General features: G+C 50.8%; 1 protein-coding gene and 1 long non-coding RNA gene across 2 annotated transcripts in view; both read left to right on the forward strand.

The window, feature by feature from the left end:
• The first annotated feature begins 60 nt into the window (after positions 1-60).
• LOC131211191 (uncharacterized) lies at positions 61-13,965 on the forward strand. Its single transcript, XR_009156886.1, has 3 exons — positions 61-331; positions 1,701-1,718; positions 13,912-13,965. It is a non-coding gene; the product is annotated as an uncharacterized LOC131211191 (long non-coding RNA).
• A 1,236-nt stretch (positions 13,966-15,201) lies between these two features.
• LOC131207511 (trithorax group protein osa-like) overlaps positions 15,202-19,751 on the forward strand; it is a 106,271-nt gene continuing 101,721 nt past the window's right edge. Inside the window, exons 1-2 of the mRNA XM_058200127.1 lie at positions 15,202-15,675; positions 15,823-16,683. Coding sequence (XP_058056110.1) covers positions 15,202-15,675; positions 15,823-16,683 — 1,335 coding nt within the window. The remainder of the gene's footprint in view (positions 15,676-15,822; positions 16,684-19,751) is intronic.

Raw genomic sequence — 19,751 nt, forward strand, 5'->3', positions numbered from 1 at the left:
GCAAAAGAAGGCACCGCTTTCGGAATACGGTGCAATCTGTCGTCTTCGCTGGCAAAAAGGACTGATAAAGACAACACCCAGAAACTGTTGGTCCTGGGAGAAGGGCCAACAGCCAGCGCCAACGGGTTTAAACAAAGCATTGTACCGTGGTCTAGTGTTTTCCCCTCTTTTATTCTGTTCTGTCCGATTGCGCGTCCAGCGTAATCCTTCCCAAATCGCGTACTTCGTGTGTGTGTTTAAGATTCGGTGCCAAGCCGAGGTTGTGTTTCGATTCATCGATCGGATAACGCGACCAAAGGTGCTTGAGCGGAACCGCGTCATAATCCTGAAGGTAAGTTCTGACCCGATCACAGCAATCTGGTGATGCGTCTTCGCCATCGCAGACACCATGATGTTGTGTGGGGTGCATCGTTAGGAGTGTTGGGAAATTGGTGACCCGGAGCCACCAACGCCGACTTCACCATTCGTCTCGTAGGAGCAACGGAAAATAATCGGTTCACAGGCGGAGAAAAAAGAAAACCAATCAGCAAACAATCAAGGCGACCACGGCGTTTTTTGAAAGTCTCGAGCCATTTTACGGCGAACCGAGCCGAAACGACCAGCGAAAGCGAGCGACACCGTCCGCTTTACGCACACATGCGAGTGGACCGAAACGAATGGCCTGTCACACCGCCAACGAGTACGGGGGCGCTCTGGCAGCGCCAAGCGCGAGAGTGGACCAATCGGCTCGGAGCGTAAACAGACAACGCTCCGCAGAGCGGGCCAGTGAGTTGTGTTTCGGTGCATATGTGTAAGTGAACGCCCGCGCTCTCGGTGCACCCGTGGTAACGCAAGGGATTGGAGTTCGTCGCTGTGGCGAAGCTTAGTGCGCGGCCAACATCGTCTACTGGCGTCGTCATCGCCGATGTGTGCGTGCATGCGCGCGCCCGGTACGCTCTGTGCGCCTGTGTGTGCAACGCGGTGTATGCGGACATTGGAGAAGTGTTTCAAGTCCCAAAATTGTTCGAAACCGAACAACGAACCTAAAGCCCAGACCGCGAACCATGGAACTTTTTCGGTCTGTTGTGTGGGTTTGGTCCGCTTCCCTTGTGTTCGATTTTTGTTTGTTTCGGCTCTACAAACCAAGTGAGGGATCGCCTTGTTCGACACCATTCACTCCGATTGTTTGACCGGCCCATCCGATTGTTTTCATTAGTCTACGCTATGTGCGTAAGCAGTGCCTAATTAGTGGTGCTTCGTGGGGCAGCACCACCTTCTTTGGCCGTCCTACCTATCAATGTATATATTGAGATAAAGCACATTAAGTCAAGAAACTATGCAGAATTTCTTCACATTTTTTTAACGTTTTATCCATCTTGGTACGATGTGTTTCATTTCAATAAGTACCAGCCCTAACCGCGCGTTCGAATGGTCACAAAATGTCCGAAATCGGTTGTACCGTGGTCGTCGTTGTCGTCTGCGACTGTCGTAGCACCACCACCACAGTTCTACGGAAGCAGCTCTCGGAGTTGCCAGTGTGTAGTGTAGTGGCCAACCAGTGGCCAGCTAGCCAGCAGCCAGACTGTCGGGGCCAAGCCAACCAACACAGGCAGGCCACCTAGAGTCCGTCGGTGGATCAATTTTCGCTTTTCACAAACTGCTCTGCTGCCAGCACAACACTCTAATGTGAACGTATGCCGTTTTCCAATTTTCTCTTGCAGCACACTCCTGTTCGAAAGGTATGAAAAACATGGACATCTCACGCTTTGGCGCTTTCGGCGTTGGCCCTCGTCGATTATGATGGAAAGAAACGCAGTTTATCGAAATAGAAACGGTGGCCAAAGTCCTTGTGATAGCTCTCGCCATTGAAGGAACCGCTGGATGTGTAAAGTGCATATTGTAAACCCGTAGACGAAGGAAGCTGTGAACATCCCGTGGATAACTAATTGGGTGTTCTGCATCCTCAGCGTCGAGGCGAATCGAGTCTTAGTTAATGTTCATATCGGTTAACTGGCTGCTCGATCGTCCTCTGTTTAGCGTGCTTTCGGTGAAAGTGTGTGTTAAATATGTCTTTTCATTGGATGAATTGTTTTTTTTGTTAATTTGTGAAAATATTCTGCCATTGTAATTCTGCCATTGTGTAGAAAACCGCCGATGTGTGCGTGGATTTTGCTTTCTGGTGTGTAGTGCGCGTCCGCATCGCTTTCACAGTGTGCGTGCATCTGTCGGTAGTGTGTCCGTCTGTCTATGTGTGCGCGCGTGTGGGTACAAGTGCGTTTGGTACAACAAAAAAGCCCAAACTAGTTTCAATCACAATCTTAGACCCTCGGGAAGCCAAAGAGAAAGATCAGGAAAGACCTTCACCAGCCTCCCCGGCTACCGGGGCGGCCGATCCCCCCTCAACAAGGGACCACCGGAGGGCCTGTGACCATTGTCCGGAAAAGTGCTAACGTTGGCAGACCCCAGTGATCTGCGAAACACTGTTGGCCAAAATGAAAAACCGCAGTGGTCAAAGTGAAAGAAAGTATTTGTCCATTTGAAAGAGGCGAAAAACGGCTATGTTCATCGACGAAAGTAGCACGCGTCCCGCGGACCTATTACGAGCTTGTCGGGCGTTATGGCGGGCGATGGTTATTGGAAAGTTTCAAAATTCTAGATGAAAATTAGCAGACAAGCGAAATGGAGGAAGCATTTGCATTTAAAAAGGTCAGTTAAAACAATGTGTAGCGTCTTTTGAAAATGTTTCGTTTCAGGGCGATTTCAATCAAAACTACCACGAGAGAACTGGAACGGTTGCTATTGGCAACGCGGTAAAAGGCTTAAGAACCCGGCTTGTAGTACACAGTGCAACGAAAAAGGTGCACATGTGTGTTGAGTTAGTTGGGTGCAATAAGTTTGTATTTTAATTTCTATGATTCGAATGCTACCTTGCCACTGGTAGCTAGTTTTTACTTAACACACGAATATGTGAAAAGTTGTTACGGCATTTTTTTAGTTTTGTTATTAGCAACCTGCATTTTCTGGGGTGCAACTGTGCTAATCATGCATATGATCAAGTTCTCTTTGCCCAGTTTAAAACCTGACAAAATTTGCTGACATGGGAACAATGCGAACAGTAAAATGTTGCCGAACTGTAGGCAATGGTGCTGAACGTAAAGTTTATCCATGTTTATGGTAAAAAATAAAGAAACTACATGACCAAATTTTCTCAAATGGTTATAATTATAAAACAAGTTATCCATGTTTATGTAATCATGGACTCAAAATTGGATAGATACTACAGACAAATAATTAAATCGTCAGATGCCTTTTGATAAGATCGATTTCCATTAAATCATTTCGGATCGAACACGGCGTCGTGAATCTTTCTGCATTAATTTTGTTGTATTATTGGCAAATACTCCATTAAAAGAATATGCATTTTAACTTTCAATAATTTGATGACCATGAGCAGTCGATGTTCGTACTTTTGAAATACACATCCCCTGTCTAAACTGAGCAACATAAACCAGATTGGCACTACTATTGGACTAAACATTCATTCAAAAAGCCGCAGCCCGTAATCATTAGTGTTGCCCACCCGATCACCATATTGGCGTTTTGGCAGCAGAGCAACATTACTTACCGTCGCATGCATTCGTGTGTGTGCATTCTCAGTGTGTGCGTGCGTGTCTGGTTCGTCGAACGTTTCGTTTGTTTGTTGACCGATTGCGGAAAAGTTGTCCGACATTGAAAACGCCGGTCGACGGTGTGTGCAAAGCGCGGGAGAATTTCTGAGCCGGCCAGAAGAACGGTAACGGTAACTATTCGCCGCTGTCTGCCTCCCCACGGCGGTCGCCATGTCGACGGTACGCCGCCTGCCACCGGGATTGTTGCGTGTTCTTATCATCGTATGCGAAACGGAACCAAAGTACCATGCGTCGCCGCGTTTGGCGATAAGCGCGCCTATTCCTGCCGCTGTTACTGCTGGTCCATCCGGTCCGGTGTATTTCTGCATTCATTATTCATGCACCCACCACCATCGTCCAAGCCAAGCCATCATGATTGCGGGCGACTTTCGCCGTAAAGGTGTGCGGCTCACGGTCTTGCTGTGCCTGGGCCTGCACCAGGAGGCATATGATAACGACCGGATGGTGATGTGACGAGCCGGGCGCGATAAGCCATACGGAAACATTGCGATTCGAGTGTGTGTCGGTTAGTAGCAGCTGTGCGATGCTGCTACTCACTGCTGCTGCTGTTGATGCGCCTTCGACAACACGCGACAGTCGGCCACGGGCGCTAAACGTCATCATCGATACTGCACACAGTAGAGTACAACCCGTCACGAGCGTCGAAAAGAAAGTGAAAAGGTTCACCGACGACGCGGATCGTTCGTGGTGTGGGTGCATTATGTGTAGCATGTTGACGCGAGCGAGAACTAAATATATTTTGCAAACTTCCATTTTCAGCCGGCATCTAGACGATTTTCGCTTCCTATCTCTCTCTCTCTCTCATTCTGGTTGTAGCATATGTGTGCTTCTTTTTCGTGACACAAGCGACAAGAGGCCTTAAGCAAATTGTTGACTTATTAACTTTGACACTGTATTAAAGTTGTACAAAGTATACCTTACGCATAAGAGTTCTAATTTGATTTGAGATTGAAAATGAATTTAAATTAACATTTGTTTAACTCAAATGCCAGCTCTAGGCTAGACTACTTTTACCAATGGTTTTTCGGAACCATAAACGATTGTCATCGATAGAAGGATCAAAGTGTTGGACCTTTAATAGTACACGACATTGATAAATTGTTGCTCCCACGGACTTAGTAAACCACAATTCTTTACAGTTGATTGAAAAAGAGGAACTCACTACACTTTATCATAAAAAGCATACGAACCAGAACCGCGACACCCGGAACCAGTGGAGCAGGTCGTTCGGGAGGCACTGGACTAGCGTCGTCCCGACAGGCTCTGTGATCGATTTATGCGTAACCAAATGAACTGCCTCCGAGTGACCTACATAGGCTCGAAGCGCTGCGACACACGTGCACAACGATTCGGGGTGCATTTTTCAAAAGCCTAGCCCGGTCGGAAGCGAGCGAGAGTTGCATGTTTTCGCCACGGAATGAATTGATTTAATCGTCCCCCCACGAAAGCTTCTGCCGGATGATGTGGAACGGCACGGAAAAGACGCCGGAACACATACACACATACAACCATACAGCGCACATCTCGTTGTTGTTGTCGTCCTTCTCGTGTCGTGAGATTTTTAAACACCGCGCAGAGCGGCGTAAGGACAGCTGGTGGGGTGAAGGGCGTTAAAACACAAAACCAAAACAAACCGAGTCGCCGGGTAGAGGGACCAACACAACCACCACCACCACCACCACCATGATTCCCCAAACTTGCCCAAAGATGGGCAACTAACAGACGTCGCCGACGAAGGCGGGCGGCGGTGGCGGCGACGAAAGACGATTACGGTTTCAAATTATCGGTTGGCTCTCGCCGCCGACGATCCCGGCCTCCCCACCCCACTGGTCTCCTTCCAGCATTGCGTGGCCCTTTTTCGCCGGCACGCCGAATGCTCATCCCTTTCGCCGACATCCACTGTACTCTGCCCCCCCCACGCCATCCACTGGGGTACTGGGGTACGCAGAAGGGACACACTGAGACTTTGGCCGTTTTTCATTGAGGTAGGTCGGGATATAGGGATAGGAACACCGTCGCGCGGATCGCGCATGGTTCGGTGGTTTTGGTTATCAATCCTCACGCCGCTCCCGTTTGGCGCCAAAAAGGTGGTAGATGCTTCTTCAATCTTCGCGCACATCTCGGCTGACGGCTGCGCTCCAATCGGATCACTGGACACACGAATTTGCTGGCTACGAATCAAACGATGGCCACGTAGCGGCATGTTTCGATTTTCCCTCGTCACTGTGCGCTTAGGTGAAGACGCCATGAGTGGTGCCGTTGTGTTCGCCGTAATTGCTTTCGGTCCTCCGCGCGCTGTTCTCGCGATGACGTGGCCATCACAACCACCGGTCACAATCGATCGATTAGATGTGCCGTCTCTTTTTGTTGCGTTCCTTCGCAAGAATTGAAGTTGGTGGGCCCAGTTGGGCGGTGAACGCAGAAATTCACGAAAATGGCTGAAGGTTGCCAGGGCGCAGATCTCCGTAGTGGTTGCGCTCCTCGTTAGCCAAATTGCGAACAGACACCGGCTGTCTTCGCATTCTTCTGGTTTTCGTGTCTGGTGGCCGTACCCCGAAGCCCGTTTTGCAACAATGTATGGTTTATTGATTAGTTTGGATCTTCACTCTTTCTGGCGGTACACCCGATTTCAGCAAGATCGTCAAATCTGGAACGGTAACCCACGTCTAGTAGCGGCACTGGTAGGTGATGGTGTTTCTCGCAACCATTAATCCTCATTCATTACTCTCTTCCGTTGTAGTCCTCGGCCGGAGCATCATCAATCCGACTCGACACTACCCGGGACCCGGGCGACAATCAATCTCGAATGTGCGTTGGTGTCGAAGCTCCTCTCTCTGTGGCCCTTGCGGGGCGGTGTCCACCGTTCTGTTTAAATCTTTTTAGGGACGCGAGCCCGCGCGACCAAAGAATGTTGATGCGGTGTGAAGAATGTTTGCTTTTCCGAGTTGTGCGCGGACGAGAAGGAAGCCCGCGCTCCGTTTATTCACGGGACCTCGATTGTTTGCCGCTCAAACGCAAGGACGCACGCGTTAAGCTCTCTGCAGCAGCAGCACACACGCTGCTGCTGCTGGAACGCGAAAGTGTTGTTGTGGATGGCGAAGGATGACGTTGTTCTTCTTCGTTGTTCAGGCGAAATCCCAAAGAGAACGAGCGCGCGATTGCCTTTGCTATCTTTGGTATGATCTTCACTTCTTGGCCTTGCGCGCACCCGGCCCGTGATCGTACGCGCAAGATTCACCAAGCGAGCGAAGCCGAGCTTCAGAGACCCCCTTTGCCGGCCACAGTCCCGCTGCAGCCATTCGCTCTGGACAATCGTGTTTCATTTCGATTTTATCTCGCCAATCGGCCAACTCGGAAGAGCGACGGCGACGGGGAGGTGTGCAAAAGGTCATGATGGGAGCGGAGGGCCAGGCACCACTTATAAAAGGCGAATTGGCGTGGCAATGCTGGCCAAAGTAGGGGAGAGACGGCGGTAGTAGGAGCTGTGTAAAAAGCCGGGGAGCAGCATAAATTCATTCCGACGACTGGGTTGGCGGGGGGCGGTATCGGGTGGCAGCCGGCCGCGGCCGGCAATATTTCAAATTGCGCTCTGCGCCGGCTACGGCGTGGCTGTGGTGTTGTTGCACCACCTTGATTAAGTGCACGGCACACTCTGCGCGCTCCATTCGCGATTCTTGGCTTCTTTTCCTTGTTCCAGTTCCTCGCTTTGCCGCCCGGGCGCAACATATATTCGCTGTTTTCTTTTATTAATCTGGCGCGAAGGATAAGCTTTCGGACAGCGTTGCGCGTTGCGTTCTTCGGGAATTGTGAAGCAATTCGAAACGCCGACTGGCGACGACGCGGCAAACAGGAGATTGTTTAGGACTGCTCTCTCTTCAGCCTTCGCGAAATTGAGCTCCGGCTGGTGAGCGATGGGGGAGTCGATGGGAGCGTGTCGCTCCGGAACGGTGAACGGTTAATGTTTGGACTTTCCGGTCCGGCAAAGCACGTGCGGCGTTTTTCATCAACCATCTTAAACGTTATGAATCGTGTGATTACATGGGACGCAGTTTGGAAGGTTTAGCTAATTTTGCTTGTAATTGTCGTGGTCCGCTATGGCCATCGGCGGCGGTGCTCATGTGGCTCCTCATTCGCGTATAATATTTCCGATTTTGATTTCTCAGACCCCTAATTCACCTGTTCGGTTGATCACCCGTGCACCGATAGCGGTCAATAATTAACGCTGAAGAAGAGACGGAAGTTAACTCGTTGTTAGTGTTAACGGTGAAAAGCAGAAACCAAACCATTAACCTTCCATAAATCAAGCTCGTTTAGCACGTGGGTCCATTGTGACTGGTCCTCTCGCAACGCAAGTTCCGGAGCGCAGTAAAAGCGGTCACGGTGAGCAATAAACGTTGAAATCCTTTGCTCTCACACAAATCCCTCAATGAGCCAAAGAAATATGTTGTCGTCTATTAATGTTGAAACTCCCGCCTCGAGGCGAACGAGAGAAAACAAACAAACCAAACAACGGGGACGTAAAACGCCGAACTGGCCGCGGTGGCCTGTTCCCCGTACGTGTGCTGCTGCCGGTCTTGTGCGTGCGCCGGCGGCGGTGTTAAATTATCGAAAAATATTAATGATCGAACGGTGGCCGCCGATTTATGAGTTTAAACTTTGGGTACGGTGGGTCGCACACCGGAATTCGCACCTCGCCAGCCAGAGACCGTGTCCCGTTAGTGAGCCTTTTGTCGACCGCAACAACCGTGGCGCGGCGTCGTAAACATAAAACTCTCGGGTCGAGCATTTCAATCGCGCGCACCCCCCCTAATGCTGGTGTCCCCGTCTGCGCGAACCCGTGTCCGTGTCTCCGTTCATTGATGTTTCGCTGTTGTTAATTTTTTTTATTATTATGTTTTGTTTGTCTGCTCAAAACGACACGCACACTTTGCAGTAGGGTTTATTGTGCGACTCTTAAAAAGCGAACGACACAGCCAAACAGTCAAACGCCTAGAGGCGCGTCGTTCTGGTCGGTCCGTCGTCAAGAAGATAATCACGACGATGATGCTGGCCGGGCGTCGGACACACCACTGCTGAGAGAATAGCATTCGTAGTTCCGCGAGCCCCGATAGCAACGAGGAGGACGTGAGAACTCGTCCCCCCGCGTCCGGCATGACAGTACATCATTAACGCCAGCTCCCGCGACGGCGTGGCAAAATTTATGATGGAAACGTGGCGTGCGCATCGAGCCACACGAAACTTCGCCGCACTTGGGATGGACGTGCCCTTTCGTGCCTTTGCACCGGCGAAGCACTTGCAAATCTCGAGGTATTGTTGGTCGTAAAAATGCTGGTCGTGCTGGTTGCTGCTGTCCTCCCGGTGCGTTCCTTGATCGGCTCTTCGGTGAGAAGTTTGCGGATCATGACAAACGATCGATTTACTTTTGGGGCGCATACGGATATGCTGCCAATCATCTTCCGACCGTAGGATGCGCCAACCGGCGTATGGTGCTGGCTACCGACAGAACTGTAGGGGACTTTGTTGAAACAACAATTATTATTTATTTAGTATTAATTATTTTTTATTTTATGTGCACTTTGTTAAAGGTAGTTTCATAATGCCTTTTTTATACAACTCTAGTAATCCCTTTTCCGCAATCTTCTCTACATACCAATTTCTTGTCTCGCAGGAGGAAGGCTTCTGCTAGGCAATTTTGGTCAATCGATAGCTATTAACGTTCCTGTTGATGAAAGTCGTGATCAGAATTTAGTGTTTAGCCACACGGAAGCAACTCATAATAAATGATTCCTTTCAAGTCCCATCAAATGCACAGTACAACCTTCCGGGACCGTTAGTCCTGGTTGACTCATGACTCATGACTGAATGGGACAAACAAAAACTGCAAAAGAATATATTTTAGTGAGAGATGCCATCTTTTTAATACGAGAATAAACTTGATATTGTTCGATCGATACTTTACATCACGATCATTACAACCATCTGGTGAGAAAATAATGGATTTCTTGTTCCCCCAAATTTAATATGAAATGTCTCTTAATGGATTTGGTTATGATTTTTTTGAAGACACGGTTCTCCACGGCTCGCGTTACTTCTGTTCTCGAGTTCCTGGGTCTCTCCAGCGTGGACCAACTTCGCGAAACCTTTCGGCCACTTGAGATGTCGTTGAATTATTTGAATGGTAAACCTTTTTTTTTTCTTACATCACCGTGCGCAAAAGAGGAACCACAACACAGTGTTCGGCCAAGCGCGCCGGAACGTTCCACGATCATCAGCGGCAAAGGTGGAGCCAAACGCCCGATCACACCTCGATCGCCAGGGCTGCTGCTGGTGCTGCTGAGTGGTTGGTTGGGTTGCGCCAAAGCCTCGGCCATAGATCGTCGTCCGGCCATCCGGCCCCGTAGCAGAGTGAGTCGCTAAATGGCTTTTGGTGGTCGGTCGGTCGGTTGGTCTGCTGCGTGGTGAAAGGGCGCGCTGTATGTTGGGCGCTCACAAGAGGCTCAGGGGTCTGGCCAGCCAACGGACAGAACCATTTTTTGGCTGTATTATTATTTCCACCTTGGCCGTTGCCTCTCAAAGTTAAGCGCGCTGCCCTCCGCGGCCGTGTCCGCCGTAGCGCGAAGTCGGTGGAGTTGCGTTAACGCAAGAAGTTCTTGTGGACCTCGGGAAGCGGGCTTTTTTGCCGTTCACTGCGAGGTTTTTATATTATTACGTTCTTTTTCACTTCCCTCCTCTCTGCAGCCGCTTAACGAACCGATAGGTGCGACGAGTGACGCACAAGACCCTCTTCTGTCTCGCTTCTGCACCATCAGCTCCCCGCCACATCGGCCCCATGATTCATCCGTCCGTCCGCTCTGTGCCGGGTTCTTCATCTTCATTATCCATTCGCTTGTTGTGCTGCCCCGGCCGGCGGAGGTTCATTTGGCCTTAACATTGCTGCGTCTTGAAGGGGTTTCGGGCTTGATGAGGCGGACGGTGGGGAGTTATCTGTCTTATATTTTTGCCTTTTTTGCGCCCCTTCCCTACCGGTGGCCGCCCCGCACAGAGAATCGCGGTCCAAGCGAGAGAACGAGAAAAAACGCCCCAAGATGGATGAAAAATATTATATCCAAGAAATGGCCATCGTGCCAGCGGCCGCCGCCGGGGAGAATTGACTGTTTTGCTGCTGCTGCTGCTGCTGCTCTCCTTGGTTCGGCCGAGGGGTGAGTTCGGTCCAGAGTCGCCCGGTCCCCGGCGGTCGGTGCTACGGCTGTGCTACGTCTTGTGGTCCGGTTCTCTGCGGTGCTCCGCGCGCGATCCCGTGAAGAGTATCCAAACCTCGAACCGGAGCTCCGCTGATGCTGTCGGGTGTAGAGTTCGTCGTTGCTGCTCTTTTCCATTTATTTTCCACCGCTTTTTCTGCGGTCAATCTGTGTGTTTCTTTCTCTCTTTTGCCCCAGTGTGTCCATCGTACGTTTTGTTGCGCCGCTTGTTGTGCTGGGTATGCTTTTGGCGTTTGGCCCATCTCGTGGAAGTGGATTTTTTTTGTCTTTTTGCACGGTTTTGCGCTGGACTGGGCCTGGGCGGCTCCTTGACAGTCCCAATGGTCCATGATTTTTCTGTCGGCGAAACCGACCAGAAAAGGTTTCTTATCTGCCAAGCCCAAGCCACACACCAGACACACCGGGGTTGCGGTGTGCCTTGCCCGCGTTTTTTGTGGTTCGACGACAGCGGAAGAGGTTATAAAGGTCCAATCTTCCCTTGGTTTATCTGTCCTTTCTTGATCGCAATATCTTCGGTAGTATTTAAATAGCACTTCGACTAGTATCTTCAAGTTGACTGATCTCAATTGAATATTTGATACAGTTAAACAAATATTTAATTCAGTTATTAAACTTTATTCCTTTATTTTAGTTATTGAGCGATTTGATACAACTCCCACCGAAGAAAGACATCAACATTTTTGGGAAAATATGAATAATGTGGAACCATGTCCCCATGTCCAGCCACCAACTGGCATCGTCTATACACGACGACGATGGGAACGGTCCCAAGACTTCAGCCTGCTTTCTTTTACCGTCTTCTGAGGTCCACGACCACAAAAGTCGCGCCAACGGGCTGCAACGTTGAAAAGCGCTTCGTTTCGTTTTCGGTTCTTGCTCCGCTTCTCTCGGTCAGGTTCCCCTTGCTTAACAGCGGCGGGGCCGGCACCGTCCGACGGATGACACTTGAAACGGATGGAGAAGCATCCGTTTCGAGAAGAGTTCTCTTCATCCACTTATCTTGCGGCCACTAATCGGCTCGTTTCTTTGAGGAATCCATCCATCCGGTCGATCCGGTCGCCAAGGCAGCGCGCAGAGTAGTGGTGGGGCTTCGAGTGACCCGAGCGAAACAGTGAGCGACGAACCTCCGGCGGTGGCGACAGAGGTTGTTGGGTTTCTCGATTCCTTCTCCGATCACGCAGATTTCATTGTGGATCACCGTCGGGGATGGTTGACTTTTTCCCGTCCCTTTAGCATGTTCTCTTTCTGCTCGGCTCAAACACGCCATCGAACAAAAAGAAGAACGGGGGACTCGTGCTTGGAACACCCTATTCGCTTGGTTGGGATCCAACGTAGCAGAGTCCAGTTCACGGATGCTGCAATGAATGAGATAGACCCAGGGTTTGACTTGCCCTGCTGCAGCAGCCTTGCAGGGAGCATGAAGGAAAATGGTTCGTGCACCGGAAACGCCAAAAGTTCGTGAAGATGTCAGGGTTTTTAATTCATTTGGCTTCGTATCTCAGGCAATTCCAAATGACTCTCTCACTCGCAGACGCTCGTAGTTAGAGTTGCCATACCCCCGGGACGGACCGTGGCCGCCGTTCAACTGACGGTGAAGCGTGTGCTGGCCAGCTATAGGACCACCCACAGGATGTGACGATAAAGTTGAGCATGAAAATTTAATGCTTTTCATGAATGCTCTCCACCAAGTGGAGACCTGTGGCTTCCAAAGTTATCACGAATTCTTCCCGAACGGCAGCCCAGCTGGCCAATCAGTGGCCCATAAAACAAACAGTTTCAACCGTGTTCACGTGGCGCGCACATCCTTCGCCCCGGCTTTTGATGCCTTTCCTTCTTCCGCTGCCCTCAATTAGCATCATCGTACGCAACGGATGTTGCTGCGGTGTGGCGCGGTGGTGCATGCGAGGCAGCACGAATCAATTTTCAAATCGAGCCGTAATCGCGCTTCTCCTTCGTTGCCGGCTGCCTGGCGTCGCTGCTGATCTTTCTCTCGCTCTCTCTCGCCCTCTCCTTTGATAAGTGTTCGGCGCGTGGGGAAAATCAGCGACCCCGAAAGAGGTTCCACCAACGGTAGGTGCGCGGAGCCCATTAATTTGCAATTTAGGAACTCATTTCGATGGTGATTTCTGTGTTCAATTTTTCGCTTTTCTTCGTCGCCCACGTTGGCTCTGCTGGCGCGCTGTGATGCTGCGCGTTGCATCTGGCTGCATTGATTGCATTTATCGACGAAAGAATTCATCGTCACCGTTTGATGAAATTGCATTAGAGAAGCTGCGTCTTGTGTCCGCGGTTTCCGAAGAAGTGTTCTTTGGAAAAATTTTAAAGGTTTTTTAAATTTAATATTAACTGTTGGGATGTAGTTTGAAAACATCACACTCTGCATTACTATGAAGATAGAAAGTATTTAGGTTAAAATTATCACAATGGAATTGATATCCTAGCAGCCACAAGATATGCTAATATTTTTTCTGCCACTATTTTCTTTCCAGGTTTCCCGACGTACAAAAATCCCGGACAAATCCAGCGGTCACAATAAGGCTCCACACACCACCGCGCGACACGCATACACTAATGGCGCGTTCCGCACCCGACCGGAAGGATAATCCGCGCACGGCGGATGAAATCGACAAAACCGCGGCTTGATTGTGGCTGTGTGCGGCCCCTGTGTGTGTTTCCTTAATAACACATAAAGAATCTCGTCAGACGCGCCCCCGTGGGCCGGCTCCGTCGGCGAAGAAGGCGCTAATTGATTCGAGTGACGACGCATTCCATGTGCTCAAGAAACCGAAAAGAAGGCTTTGAACAGACAGTCGAAAGCGACAGAGCAAGAGAGAGAGAGAGAGAGAAGATCCCACGGCGGTTAGGAAACGGGGCTTCTTCGTTGGACCGTCCTCCGCTGCGACAGCGGTTCGATTGTTTGGTTGTTGTTAGGAGGGTTGAGTTGTGTTTGTTTTTCTTTTTAATTTAATTTGCATTAATTGCAGTTTCGATGTAGCAAAGCGCTGAGTGTGTGTCTGTGTGCGTGAGAGCAAGAGTGGTGAGTGGCGCAATATGCCTAAAACGGTGTTTGTTTGTGATTTCGCGTGCGTTTGTTTTGGGGATATGAAAGGATAGCGCGCGCGCTTTCGTCGGCGTCTGCCGTACGCGCGAAACGCGTGTGCACGTGTTGCGGCGGAGCGCGTGTATAGGTGTGCGGTTTGATTGCACGAAGTGCGGTTTTCGATGCCTTCACCTCGAGCATTGCGTTTGTATTTTGCAGGAAAAAAATCGCCGTCACCATCATCATCATTATTGTTGTTCAGTCCAGTCCAGTGTTGCGTTGCGATCGTTCACCGGGCGCTCGGCTCACTCCGCGTCTTGTGTTTATGTGTTTTTTTGTGTACGAATGTGCGAAAGCGTGCACACTCGCGTGTGTGTGTGCTTTGTGAATAGGAAAAGCGAGAGAAAATATTCGCGAGTGAAAACAAATCGAAATGGGCGTCAATTCGGAGCTTTTGGTCAACAATTGATGGCGGAGTCGGTCTGGCCAATCAAGTCGATATTGATTTAGTTGATAGTTGATGAGATGCCCTTCGGAGGTATTTTTCTGTGAACTTCCACACTTTGCGCAAAGCAGAGGAAGAAAGAAAGAAAGAGCGAAAGAAAGAAAGAAAGAAAGAGCGAAAGAAAGAAAGAGAGAAAGAGCGAAAGAAAGAAAGGGCGAAAGAAAGAAAGAAAGAGCGAAAGAAAGAAAGAAAGGGCAAAAGAAAGAAAGAAAAAAAGGGCGAAAGAAAGAAAGAAAGAAAGAGCGAAAGAAAGAAAGAAAGAGAGAGGAAGAAGTCAAAGTGAAAGAGGCACAAATCGGTGTAAAGTTGTGATTTCTTCGGGAAATTCGTTTGATTGGAAGTTTTTTGTTTTGTGAACCGTGAGAAACCGTGAGAAGTGTGTTGGGTGTACTGGGTCTCTGTGGGTGCGCGTGGTCGTGTCAAACTGTGCATAATGCTGGCATCGATGTGTCCGCCAAGTTCGGCTAGCAGAAGAGCAGTGGTCGCTGAACACCACCAAGAACACCACCAGCAACAGCAGCAGCAGCAGCACCAGGAGCGTCAACAGAGGCAGAGTTAAGAGTGGAACTTCCCTACTAGTGCAGCTGGGCGCAGCAACAGGTCCAGTAGCATTCCACCACCACCACCACCAGCAGCACCAGCAGCACCAGCAGCACCGCACAACCGCCACTACCTGCAGCACCAAGCAGTGGCCGCGAGAAACCGCGCGTACGCCGTGTCAGGATCAGGATGGGTGACCAGAAAACTCAGAAGTCCACGGCCGCGTCAGGAACTGGGGCCGGCAACGGTGGAGGAGGAGGCCACTCGACGGCGGCCAACATCACCGGCACCAACACCACGACGACGGCGGCCGCCTCGACGCCAGTGACGACACCGCAGCAACAGCAACAGCAGCAGCAGCAGCAGCAGCAACAACAACAACAACACCACCATCAGCCGCAGCACCACCCACACCACCTCCACCACCATCACCAGCCGCCGACCCATCCGCACCCGCACCACCTACCAACGCACCATCCACACCATCATCCCGCGCACCATCCCGGGCATCCCGGTGGGCCTGGTCCGCTCACGCCCGGCCAGGACCAGCCGCATGGTGGTGCGCCTGGGGGAAGCGGAGGGCATCATGGGCCGCCTATTCCGCCCCCCGGGAGTGGAATGCACCACTCGCCGTACGACCATCATCACCACCAGGCCGTCCCGGTTTCGGGTCCCGGAGACCAGGGTGGTGCCGGTGGCGGGAGTGGTGGCAGCGGAAAGGATGAAGGTCCTCCGCCACCGTCGCCTCATCAGCAGCAGCAGCAGCATCATGGCCACCCGCCACCCCCACCACCCATGGGCCATCATCAGCATCCTCCGGGTGGGGGGCATCATCAGCACCACGGGCAGGTTTACGGGCAGCCGCCGCCACCTCCGATGCAGCATCAGCAGTACGCACCGCGGGCATACCATCACCACCATCCGCACCATCCCCACCACCCGCACCACGACCCGAACGTGCAACCGGCGGGAGGAGCCCTGCCCGACCCGTACGCCCACTACCGCATGGGCCCGGCGGCGGTGGCCGCCGCAGCAGCACAAGCCGCTGCCGCCGCAGCCGCTGCAGCCGCCGCCGGTGGTACGGGACCGTCAACGGGTGGCGGTAGCGGGACACCTCCCCCGGCCGGCCCAGCACCGCCGGGTGGGAAGCCGGCCGCGGCAGCCGCGGCGGCCGCCGGTGGAAGTCCCATGCACGGGCGGCACGGGCATCAACGCTACATGCCGCAACCGCCGCCGGCCCCCGCAGCCGGTGCCCAGAGCGGAGCACCGTCTTCGCAACCACCGCCCGGTGGTGGCGCCACCTCCGGTGCACCAACGGCCGCCGGTGGTCCCACGCCCACACTGAACTCGCTGCTGCAATCGCATCCGCCACCTCCGACACATCCTGGAGCGGTTCCGCCCCACCATCGCTACCATCCACCGACCGGGTACGATCCGACGGGGCCACCGTCACAGGCCGGAGGCCCTCCGCCGCCTGGCCAACCGCCACCTCCACCGGGGACACCCGGTGCACCACCGCAGGCTCCCGGACAACCACCACTGCCCGGGATGCCGCCGTACCATGGTGGCCACCAGCAGCAACAACAACAGCAACAGCAGCAACAGCAGGGATGGGCACCTCCACCGCGCCCTTACAGCCCCCATTCGCAGCCCTACCGACCACCACCACCGGTAAGTGCAGTGTTGATCGCAAGAAGAATTGATAAATTGATGCAGGGTTGGTCGCAAAAATAGGAAAAAGAAGAAAGGGAAGAGGTCAAGGGGGGGATGATGGACCCCAAAACATTGGGGAAATTTATTTTCACATGTGTTTCCTCGTTACACGCATTTAACGCCCGAAGGTATGCAACTCTGTAATACACGCCCTTTGGAGGCTGAATAAGGAAATCTTCACAAGTTCTTCCTTATCAACCAAGCTGCGAATGTTGGGCAACGTTGCTGAGAAATTTGGTGAACAGTATTTCATTTTGCTGTATATCATTCTGCAAAGGAACGTGGAACGGTTCGTTGGCCCGAAGCATGTCGTTTTTTCCGAGCCGGCACCAACCGGATCCATGAATGCAATTACAGCAAACTGGATTGTGTAATTCGACAAGGCCACTCTCCAGTCAGCTAAGCTTCGATCTGATGTCACTTCTTAACTGTCTTGTGAGGGCCAAATTTTGAGCCACCTTCCGGGACGATTTTGCTTGCTTGTTTAGCGCTCAATAAAGTAGTCTGTTATCTCTCTCTAATCCAGCTTAAAATTCCCTCGGACGGGTCGCTGGCTTGTGTTGCCCATTAACCGATCGTTTTTGTGGGAAAGTAGTTCACCCAGATCATCATATGTTACTGGGACAGCCGACACTGGGCTTGGATTCGGAGACACTAGCCAAAAAAAGGAAGGAACAGAGTTTGTGGGGGGACGCCACCCTAGGACCCCCCGCTTTACGGTGATTTACGATCTCGCCGCGAATTATGTCAGATGGGTAACGGCGAGCTCTAGTAGCCCTGTCGTCGTCCCACCTCCCGAGTAGATCTTCGGCTTCTGTCTGACCCACTCAAAGCACGCGATGCGCCGTTTGCATACCGTGTCGCTGTGCGAAGTTTCTGCAGTTCGCCGCGTGTGACAGATGGAGAGTCGCTCGACGGGCAAACTCCTGGCCCACTGCTCCTGGCCACTCGTGTGCTTGAAATAATCACTAAAAATAGCCGGCGCCGCCGACCCGGCCCGGGGTGTGCAATGTTGTTGTTGCTGCCGGTTACGCTGACGGGTGCGAACGGTTTTAGAACCAGCCATTCTCCCCGTCGGGATTCGCCTGCGTGCGTATGTGTGTCGTCGCCGAATTTCGATGACGCTTGTTGTCGTCGCCTCGTGGTGATTCCGATTTTTTTCTCCTTAGCCCGTGCCTGCCAAATGGGGATGATGTTGGGTGGCAAATTTTCCAACCGGCCTTTCTCATAAATAAACACATCAAATCGCGCGCCTCGTTCACTGTGCCAAAAGCGCAACTCGGCCCAACTGGATGAAAAATGATAACCAAAAAGGTCCTTTATCACGTATGCGTTGCTGTTATAGGGGATGAGTCAGTGATTAGTTGCTCGTGGTACGATGCACACCGAACGGTGGTGTTTTTCATACGTCGTTCGACATACGGACGTGTATTTTATTGCTGGTATTTTATTGGCTAGTCAATACCTTAAAAATGTCGTGTTAGATCTGCTGTATTTCTGAACATTCCGCTTTGATCATATCAAAGATTTTTGAAAAGATGGCTTTGTTGATAGGGAGCAAGGAGAGCAGAGTGTATTTATGTAAAAAAGTCAGGTCTCAAAAATGTCTAATATTTGGCCCTACTAGCCAATGATGGGCTCTACTTGAAACAATTTCAAAAAGATTAATACCGTATAGTTTAGTTAATAAATAGTTTTGTCCCAAACATTTCTAGAACCCAGGACGTGATAGAACCTTCATTGTCCAAGCTGTATCGTTCGTTCGATTTCGTTCTAACGTTCGTTCGAAATAATGTCTACAGTGTAAAATGGGTCAAACTTAACGTGTCCCAGAGCCTCTTCAGTTTGTGAACGAGCATTGTCGTGTTGCCCGATTATCGGTCAATAATGAAGCCGACCACGTTTCTTGGATATTCCAATTGCATTTCCGATATGCTGTTGAGTGATTCGACGGTCATTTTGAATCAAATCTCCGATCAGCATGTCACGATTATCGCATGGGACTGTGGGAATTATCGCATGGCACAAAACCGTCAGCTTCAAATATGTTCAAAAACCTTTTGCAACCATGTCCAAACATGAGTCGCATTGAGGCCTTACAACGCAAATTCACTAGGATTACTCTTCTTAGGCTTTAATCAATTACTTCATTATGAAACACGCTACGTTCTCCCAGAGTCACTTGAGCACCGTAGACGGTCGTCTCAACTTGGTTTCGTATTGAAGATGTCAACCCCCAGTACTTACTCGCCGACACTCCTTACTCAATTTAACTTCGTTGCCACAACGCCCTGACCTGGAAGTGAACATTTCAGTGCAGTCATTTTTTACTGAATAGCTCACCAAGCTCCTTGACGTACGTACAGCATTTTCTCGTCACTTATTGAATTTTATGTGTTCCTTAGTCAGTGTGGCAATGCATTTACTTTGATGCCTCCATAGTCATTGTTCCAGTCCTTTACGAGTTCCTAAACCGGTTCCATCAGCTGCGTTTAGCTGTGTTATTAGTTCTAAGTTATTCCTGTGAGATGTTATCAGATCAAGCTACGTAGCCTCAATTTTTTAACGATAAAAACTAATAAAATTAAAAACAGTCGTGGTAAAAAATCCCATTTCGATGCATATGCTGCTCCTAAACTTGGTCATTGTTTTTTCTCCGTCCTTCAAAATACAAAAAAAAAGTTAATACTAACAGTCGCGAACCTGACCATCACTCGACCCTTTGAAGCTTTCTTCTCTCAGCCCATCGAGCGGTTTCAACGCGTTTGACGAAGTGATAACATTTATGCTGCACTGTTTGTCAACAGTCCTCTGCATCATCTGCGTGGCTCTCGCGGGCTACTCCGATAAAGTGTCCGGTATTTTGTTGCAGACGAGGCTTCACTGTTGACCGACCTCTGTCCTGTGCGTGGCACACACCACCACGTGGCTGTGGTTCGGAATCGGGACGGATGCGTTCGGATCGTTGCACAAACGAGTTCTTCCGTTTCTCGTGCACCTTGCTCCATTTTTTTTCGTCACTTGTT

This window comes from Anopheles bellator, chromosome 2 (genome assembly GCF_943735745.2).
Source record: "Anopheles bellator chromosome 2, idAnoBellAS_SP24_06.2, whole genome shotgun sequence".
Taxonomy (NCBI): Eukaryota; Metazoa; Arthropoda; class Insecta; order Diptera; family Culicidae; genus Anopheles; species Anopheles bellator.